At 43.7% G+C, this 9,667-nt stretch overlaps 1 protein-coding gene across 1 annotated transcript; it reads right to left on the bottom strand.

Moving 5' to 3' along the window:
• Positions 1-580: 580 nt before the first annotated feature.
• dcaf11 (ddb1 and cul4 associated factor 11) lies at positions 581-9,490 on the bottom strand. The gene is made up of 15 exons (XM_035142330.2): positions 9,277-9,490; positions 8,824-9,049; positions 7,849-7,976; positions 6,773-6,891; positions 6,581-6,645; positions 6,318-6,418; positions 5,761-5,907; positions 5,323-5,377; positions 4,864-4,932; positions 4,135-4,192; positions 2,766-2,951; positions 2,468-2,621; positions 2,175-2,327; positions 1,963-2,069; positions 581-1,697 (listed from the first exon to the last, which is right to left on the bottom strand). Exons 2-15 carry the CDS (start codon positions 9,033-9,035, stop codon positions 1,620-1,622), a joined length of 1,632 nt encoding a protein of 543 aa, XP_034998221.1. The 5' UTR covers positions 9,036-9,049; positions 9,277-9,490; the 3' UTR covers positions 581-1,619.
• Positions 9,491-9,667: the final 177 nt, after the last annotated feature.

The following is a 9,667-nucleotide window of genomic DNA, read 5'->3' as shown; positions in this document are numbered from 1 at the left end:
ATTTCTTTTATGTAACTGCTAAATCCCAAAAGGCATCACAGTGTAATACTTTGATAGCAAAATGGCATTTTGATGACTTTAGAGATATGGATCCACATGATCCAAAATAAAGTAGCAACTACTTTTCTTACCAAATAATCAAAAAAACGAGTTTTCATCGAAACAGTAGCCGAGACTCAATTATCACCACAACTGTGTCGTTGAGGTTTTATAAGAAACACATTGGACTCAAGTGGGAACAATAAGTGTAAATGAAAGCAGACAAGCCATAAAAAGAACCTGAGTCTAATTTTAGAGCACTTACTGCACTGGTCGTTACGACGACCTAAAGACGACTTTGCTTTGGTTCCTGCAGCAGCTGAGACTCAGCTGTCTGCTATGTGCTATGTAACACATATTCGTCAGAGGCATTCAAATCAAGTTAAATGGACAAATTAGTTTAGGAAAATAGTCAAATTGAAAAATAAAAGTCTGAATAACGTAAAAATGTGTTTCCAGTGTTTTATAGTGTAAGCTTCACACTTTCCTGTAAAAATATGAAATTGTAGCATTTTTTGCATGAAAGTGTAATTTCACCAAGAACATTTAAATAAAGATTTTATTGTTACTGTAAAACAACAGTCAGAGAGAGAAATATGGGCTTTGATATAAACACCTGAAAATTGCATAAACAGATGAGTGTGTATGTTTTAATCCACACACTCATATCCCCCGTCCCCTATTTCTGTCTCTAACACATTATTACACACATTCAAACCTTTTTTGAGCAGATCACAGGCTTATATTGGCCAACAATTTGTTTTTATTGGCTCAGGGCTGGTGTTTACAGAGTTGAGTGCTCAAGACCAGTGCTGTGTTTAAATACAGGAGCTGCTTTCCACTTTAAGACATCTTTAAAGAGGACTAACATTACCGTGAGGTCGACTGTAAACTAACAGTGTGCTCGGGCGGGCCTGGTGACCACCGGGTTTACAAAATGACATAATAGGTTTATTGTAGGGCAAGTACGGTACTGGATTGTTTCCATATTTTCATATACAATATGTTTTTTTACATGTGGAATCTCTGAAGCAAAGTCAAATCAGCACTAACAACAATCTAAATACACTCCCTGAATGCACATACCATTAAAGTACTTTACATTTATACAGAATCATCCTCCTCAGTTGCTCCCTGCAAAATCCAACATTGATTTGACATTGAACTAGCTTACCATTACTTTTCAACAGCTCATTAACTAAGTGCCGTGTAGCTTTTTTTCCAGCTCCAGCACATTTTTCAGAGTTTCAGGCCAAATGAAAAATGTTTGGCCTGTTTACTCTGTTCACAACAAGTGAGGCAAAAAAACATAAGAAAACCAGACAAACAGAAGCAGGTTGTCCTCAGTGTCCCTCTAACCTGACCGTTACAATGTCAAGGCTATGGTGCTTTCCAACTGATCACTTCACATCCACGCTATAATTGGAATCATTAATATCCAGCATTAACTTTAGGAAATATTTAAAGTCTCTCCCAGTCCCTCTGGGTTTATCATCGGCCTCTGTTCGGGCCAGTCTCTCCGTCTGTGGTGATGTCTCTTCCCCCGACATCTTTTCCTTTTTGTCTCTTTTCTCTCGCCGTCAGTCTCTGTCCCGGTCTCTCTCCTCGTCTAGAGGATGCGTTTGTCTGTGCTCCCACATTCGCACCGCTCCGTCCCACTGTGGACAAACAGAGAAGGACGAGGACAGGGTGTCACGACTCACATTTTTAATGGGTTAGCGGCAAAGATAGCAAATTCCTCTGTGACTTCAGTGATATATTTAAAAACTTTCTTCTGGATTTATCAAAGCTGAAATCTATACGTTAAAGCGTACAATATGTAACTTTGGTTGCTAGGGGTCTGTCAATAAAAACAATAACAAAAGATCTAGTATGATGATGTCATGAAGCTGTCTGGAATCATGGGGGGTTTTTTTTACTCACAGAGCTGCTGATGATAGTGTCCTCGTATGGATGCCAGGTGACGTCCCTCACGCAGGCGTCATGACCCGACAGTCTGGAGACCACGGTGCCCGTCAGGACGTCATAAACTGCAAACACGCACACACAAACATTTCAACCAATGCAGCTTCTTGTAGATGTGCGTATTATCAACGCACTAAAACTGACACATGCGCCCACGGGGTGACACTCACTGACGATCTTTCCGGTTGAGCAGCCGGAGTAGATGAACCTCTGCCCGGTGGTGAACTCCGGTGAGAAGCGGCTACGGATGAGGGTGTGCAGCACGCCATGACCACGATAGGTCATCACCGATGTGTCACCTGTCAGCTTGTGTCTCCTCAGGGCTGAAAGGGACAACAGGGCCAGTAGGTAAATAAACACTGCTAACTATTTTTGTTCACTAATCACAGACTTCCCATTGGCGCGGTCATTTAATCTTTACCTCCTCCTCTGTTCTTCCTTCATATGACCCCCCCCTCCTCACCTCTCTGTGGAACCTGCTGCCAGCGGTAATCCCAGTTTTGTTGGGTGACAGCCAGGCGGGACGCTGCCAAGCCCTCTTTGGGTGAGAACTTCCTGACGTCCCAGAGCTTGATGGACTGGTCCTTGGAGTTGCTGATCAGATAGCGTGCATCACCCTGGCACAACCGGGACACAAGTGGAAGAACCAGATTTTTAAAAAGAAAACAAAACAACCCTCAGATGCTCTGAGACCAATATAATGGACTGAATGTGTGTCTACTCAGCTAAGTTTGGCATTTAATTAATCAGGTGTTCCCCACCTTGCTGTGGATGAAGGTGATGCCGTCTCGGTGTCCGGCCAGCTGTCCGACAGGCTGCGGTCTGTCCTCCCGCAGGGTCCGTCTGTCCCACACCTTGCATAGTGCGTCGTCGCTGCCAGAGAAGAGCAGCTGGGACGAGCCGTCAGCGAATGCAACTGCGTTCACGTCATCCTCATGGGCATCAATCTGTGACCAGAGACACGTCAGAAGCATTCAGTGTGTTTAAGACTGCAGGGTGTGCAAGACAATGTGTTTGTAGAACACGGACAGTGGGCCATTCCCTGACTGTCCTGCTCGCTGTAGTGTTTAACTAACCTGGAGGAAACAGAGCATGTTGGAAGACTACTTTCAGCGGCAGATTAATCCTTATGTGGGGCTGGAGTGTGTATTGGTGGTAGGAGTTTGGTGAGTGGAGGACACACAAGGTGTGTGTTCATGGTGATGAAAGTGCGGGATGTTTTAATAGTCTTTCGAAACATTGGAGCTCTCCCTCAGTAAAATATATTACAGTGCTTGTTAGTCGGAGACAGTAGGTGTAGGTTAAGTCTTTCAATGGGATATGTTAAAATTAAGAAAATTCAAAGAATAATCCTTTTCCATGCAGCCACATACATGAGGAAGTTAAAGGAAAGCAGAGAAGGGCAAAAGTTCAAAATAAATCACAGACACGGTAATGCAGAGGTAATTAGGGACGGACTGAGAGAGTGTAAGATCATGCTGAAGCAGATGGTAGAGGTCAGAGACTGACTTCTGCACGGGGGGAGGTTGTGGGAGGAGGGAGGTGGATTTAACCCCCTTAGTCCCTCTGAAGGCAGCAGCCTTCTGTTATTCTACATTACACCTCAGCTGCACCAAAATTAGCAAGAAAAAGGCGATTGACTTCTTTCCCATTGACAGTGCAGGACTTTGCCTTTTCTGTTTTCCCCCCCCTGGTAAGTCATGTTTGACATCAGAAATGCACCGACAACTGAGGCGCTCTCTCACCTCACTGTCTTGCCAAATTAGTCATGTTTCCATCACTGCCGATCGGAGCAGGGGCCGATTAAAACCTGTGTCTACTGAAGATGTTACATGACCCGGGAGTAAAAGCTGATTGAATTCATTACCATTGCAGCCAAAAGCCAGATGTTAGTGGGTGTCGGTGGGTTTTTTGACCAATGGAAAAGGGGCTTTACAGGCGGCAGGGTGGTGTAAAACTTGATGTGAGCTTGATAAGTTACTATTCTGCTCACCTTGAACACAGGAGGTGGAAGAAAGCGCTTTAACAGTGGTGGATTTTACAGGTACATGCAAAGATGCAGCAATGCCAGCAAAGCAAAAACAGAAAACACATATAATACAAATACAAAGTAAATACGAACACACTCACCTTCAACGTTCGTTTATTCTGCTCAAGGTCAAAAACATACAGGCAGCCATCGTTTGCTCTGAAAGGAGAGGAGCGATAAACTGAATGGATTAAAAGTAGTAGTTTAAAGTGAATGTTTGCGTGTATGTATTAAATGTTGGTCTGTTTTCTGTAAAAAAGTTCAAGAACTAACAGCACTAGCTACAAGTTGAAAAGATGTATTCAACTTCCACCTCGCTCGAACGTCTGTCAGAAAAAGAAGAGATGTGCGGATTTACATTTCGCACTACATCCACATTACTAAGTCTTTGTTTGAAAACGCATGCTCTGCTACAGATATATCCTGGCGAGAGGTTTGGAAAAACTCCAGGGCTGCATGAGATGTTTGGAAAAACATTACGTAGACACTCACAACTGCTTGCTGATTGGTTCTTTTCAGTCACAATGTAGCCTTTGCTGATTCCTCAGGCTCCTATCACATGACCCTCTTCCGGTAGAAAACAACCAGCATTAGCCTCGGCCACTTATGTAGAACGCAACATGGATAATTAATTACATGTGTTGCTGACCCTGTTGTCTTTGCTAACAGCTGCTGTGCAGTTAAATTCTGCATTTTACAATGATGCAACTGTTTGTGTGGACGGGTATTAAAAATAAAACGGTGTTTTCAAACAAAAACGTAGTATTGTGGAAGTAGCCTCAGTCCTGGTTTCCACGCCCCCTTGAATCATAAACGTGAAGTGTACTCACCCTCCCAGGATCTCTTTGCCATCTGTGGAGGCTGCTAGGGAGAACACACAGAACCTCCTCTCATCTGGACTAAACACACACACACACACACACACACACACACACACACACACACACACACACACACACACACACACACACACACACACACACACACACACACACACACACACAGGTTGACACTGCAGCAGTGGCACAATCACTGAATCATAACTACACTGTGTACTGCATCATGCCACAGCATAAAGCTTGATGAAGGCACACATTAAACAATGCTAGTGTTAGGAGTGCATGAGTTTTAATAGCAGTGCTTTGTGTGAATCAATGAACAGAAGACACAGAACGAGAGGGTGGGGGTTGAGGTGATGACAGCATCATTCATCCAGGTGGTAATGAACGGAGGGAATGATGGATTACCTTCTCTGTTATGTTATAAGATACTATGAGGGAAACACTAACTTGAGGTCCAGGGAGGTGTGGTTTTCACTGTCGCCATCTATACTGCACAAATGAACTGTGGGGAAAACACAGACAGATAAAACGGACATGAATAAAACAGCATATTGACAGTCATGATAATGGAATTTACAAAAAACTTGATTCTCTGTGTTTTCTGAAGCGTTTTTCAATTAGTGAGCTGAAATTATTTTTTCATTACCTCGGTTTGTGTTTGTTTTAAGCAATATTACACAAAAAAAACTCTGTCACCTTTCAAGAAATGTGTGGCACAGGTGGTTTGGAGAGAAAACTTCTCACAGGTTGTGGAAGGTAGTAACACAAAATCACATTTAGCTCATGTTTTGAATTGGTTTGGGGGGATGGCAGGCAACTCCTGTATTACCAAAGCTCTGTAATGATTGGCTCATTGTATCACACGGTGAAAGACAGGACCCTTACTGTAATCAGACCAGCTGGAGTAGAGCACATGTTGCGCATCGGGAGTGAAGCAGACGTCGAGCACGCTCCAGCCTACATCTCGAGCCCTCACCGTTCGCAGCAGATTAAAACGCCCCTTGGTGGTGTCGTACAAGCGGATGTTCTGGTCTGCACAGAGCAACCGAAAATACAAATCATTATATTTAACAGTCCTGTAAACAGCATTTGGCTTCTAATTCAGTGTTTCCAGGAGGAAAACATCTGTATCTTGGTGAGAAAAGAAAAACTGACAGCAAAACAGCAACTGCATAAAAAAGTAATGATGTATTAAATCGTGAAAATAAACATATTGCCACTAGATTTAGTAGTTGTGGTGTTTTCTGGTATTTTTACACAGATACATTTTGTATCAAGGAACTACAAAATAAAACAGTGGTTCCCTGGGACTGACTACATTCTCTACGTAACACAACATGTTTTTCCTCTGATTTCTAAGCAGTTTTAAACAACCACAAAGAATCCTGATCAGATCGGAATCGGTTCCTCTGGGTTCTCATGTTGGATCTGGAGTTATTTACCTTGGCAGGCAGAGAGGAACATGTTGCCCTCCTCGCTGTACACTCCACAGAACGCTTTCTGCTGGTATGTGTCCTTGTGGGATACATAGTTTGGCAAGAAACTGTGAGGGGAAAACAAGGGTTAACATAAATTAACAGACAGAAGTTAATACTTAATCAGGTTTTTTAATGTGCTGCTTTTCTGAACTGATGTTTTTCTCAGTGCCACCCTCTGGTAATTTGTTGAGAAATATCAGACATGTGTAATTGTTTGAGGCGCTTACTGTGTGCGGATACGACTGCACTCCCCATGAGAAAAACTGGAGCCTTTACATCTGCCTTTTTCCCTCTAAAATGTAAAGAAAACATCACATTAAGTCAACAACCTGAAACTGATGAGAACTAAATCATCTTTATTTTCAAAAGTGCTTGAAATTTGCCAGTCTGCTCATGAGTTTCCGTGTGAGTGCGCTGACCTCTGCTAGCATGTGTGTGAAGCTGCGTCGGCCTTTCTGGACAGACGAGGCTGTGGCCAGCAGGATCTGAGTTCGGATCTCGCTAAGGTCCACTTCGTGTGTGTCCGGCTGGGTGTCCACTGGAAAAGTAACACAAACAGTAAACAAACTTTCTGGACGTTCTACATACATTTCATTGAGATTCAATGGTCCTATGTATTTATGACACCAAACTGCTGGACCTCTAAACAAATAACTAATGTTTCAATGACAAATTAAACACAAACATGTTCTACTGATGTTCTCTGACAAGGGGAGCGTGGGCAAGTAGATATAGAGTAGAAGAAACAGGAATTACTATTCACTAGCTGAATAAAACTGTGAGTTTGTTCAATCAATGTGTTCATTTCATGAGCATTAAAGAGCGTTGTATATGCTTAAAGGCAAAAAAATACTCTTAACTTCCTTTCATCTTCAAAACGTCTATTTTTAATCTGATTGACAAAGCAATATCATTACCCTGAAGTTATTTGTATCTTAAACTGAAATCTTATACATTACTGGTATGAGCTCATCCTGCGTCTGATACTGGGAATTGGGTGGGTTCCAATTACAGTCAGTAACATACTGTACCAACACACTGCTATTTAATACTGGGAGACAGAGTTTTTGCTTTAAATAATATTCACTGGCCCTCCAGAGTATATAGATGCTTTCAGACATGCACTGAACCGGAGGGACTGTATGTGTCTATGCAAATGTCAGAGTCAGATGCTCCACACAATCTCGAGAGTTTTTGACACCAGAACCCCCACTGAGTAAAAACTCTGGAGACTGTCCTCGTGAGCTCATGAGAGACTACAGCAGGAGCTTATCTGGAGGATTTGGATTCACTGTGAGCAAGTGAATGGGCATATTGATTAGGTTTCTAATATGCGATGGGAAAAAGATACAAAAAGAATACAACTATCTCAGGATGAAAAAGAGGAGCCAAACACGTATTAGACGCTTGGAAAGACAATGAGATTGGAGAGCATTTGGTGATACAGTCCAACAGCCTGGAGAGTGAAATCTGTCAGCAGTGGGTGGGGACTTACCTGGCGGGTTGTAGCGGTCTCCCAGCCGACCCTCCCAGGCTCCATCGCTGTCCTCGTCAGAGTCAGAGTACGACTGGACCAGCTGCAGCCCTGTGGCTCCACTGCCATGGACCAGTCTGACCTGGCCCCTGCACACACACAAACAACACACCAGTTCAACCACCAGTAAGTTAAAGAGGAACACACGTAGGAACATACATCGGCAAGAAATCTGAAATGAAATGAAAATTGTGCATCACAACAAACACTTGAATAATTTAATAACATTAAATCAGACGTACCATGTGCCTGACCACACACACTGTTCACTCACTGCTGTTAGACAACACTGTTAGGAATTACTAATGATATACCAGCAACAACTCAAAAACCAAAGACCAAACTTTCTGGAGGTTTTGATGAGAGCTAACTTTGGTCAAAATGTTGAAATATCGTTCTTTTATGCAATTCAATTTGAACTGTAATGATCAGTCATAAAACAGTTGTTATTATTTTTTTAGATTGAATATGGAGCTGGAAAGGAGCTTTACAGTGTAATAACAACCATTTCTCTGTGGTTTACATTAAGGCAAATATGACCAGTAAAAAAACGTTGGAAGCCCATATCTCCCTCTGTGCGTCAAAGCGCTTGGGGGCTCATTTTGCCACCAGACCATTAGACTATTTCATTTTTATAGTATATATAGTATTTCTTGTCGTATTCTTATCTTTTATTCTATATATATATTCCCCTTGTGCTGCTGTGTGAACTTTGCATTTCCTCTATGGAGGTTCAATGCAAGTACATCTTATCTTATTCTTATCTTAATTAAATGCCAGACAGGTGAAATTTCAGTTCCATAGGTTCCTCATGTGACCAAATCAGCATGACAAAGTAAATTACGATCTGTGGCAGTGTGGCCCCACAGCGTGATGATCTGACACGGTATGGAACGACCCCTCAGGGTGTTTAAATCAGTGTCCGGGTCATGTCACCTCCTCAGTAGGTAAGCCAGCACTTCAGCTAGGTCGACGTCCTCCTCTGGTGCTGGGGCTGCTGCTGCTGCTGCTGATGATGATGCTGTTGTTGTCTGTCTGTCCGCCGTCCTGCGGCTCCGGTTCGGCTCTGCTGCTTCAGACCGCTCCGCTGGGTTGTCACTGGAGGAGCTCCTTCCACCAGACATCCCAGAACTGGACTGAGAGCCCATAGACTGAGGAGGGCCTGGTTAGAGACAGTGGGGTGAGACGATCGGACACAAACACAAGTTAGCTAACAATGGCAGGGCGACACACGTGTGCACGAGCTGAGCGGACACCACGGGGAGTTGTCAGAACAAACTGTCCCGGAGTGTTCCGCCTCCCCCCCGGTTGTTGTTCTGCACCGCGTCCGCCCGTACGCACTGGTGGTCCTAGTGGAGCTAGCTCCAGATGCTAACGCGTCAACCTCACCGTGTGTCTGTCTGTCCTCTCGGCAGCACGTCGGTCCAGCTCGTCGTGGGTCGGTACCGAGAGAACAGCTTGTGTCTGGTGCGACTCCGACAGTGACGAGGTGTTCGCCCCCTGAGAGCTGCGGGTTTGACAGCTCGGTGCGGGATCAGTCTGCTCGCTGGGCCACTCCGACAGCCGCCATGTTGTTTACAAAAGTGTGAGAAAAAAAAAACTGCGCGTGCCCGTTCACTGTCATGTGACACACTCAGTTTCACTAATGAAACAAGGAGTAACCCCCCCCAACAATATTATCTCACTGAATAATGACACCGAGAAAAACCCAAAGGTCATTGTTGTGTAACACCAATGTTACAAAGTACTTACACAACCCCTCCCCTGGTGCTTATAGTAT

Source organism: Hippoglossus stenolepis, chromosome 19, assembly GCF_022539355.2.
Source record: "Hippoglossus stenolepis isolate QCI-W04-F060 chromosome 19, HSTE1.2, whole genome shotgun sequence".
Taxonomy (NCBI): domain Eukaryota; kingdom Metazoa; phylum Chordata; class Actinopteri; order Pleuronectiformes; family Pleuronectidae; genus Hippoglossus; species Hippoglossus stenolepis.
Note: the sequence above shows the minus strand (reverse complement) of the source record. Positions and strands in the feature narration are given on the sequence as shown.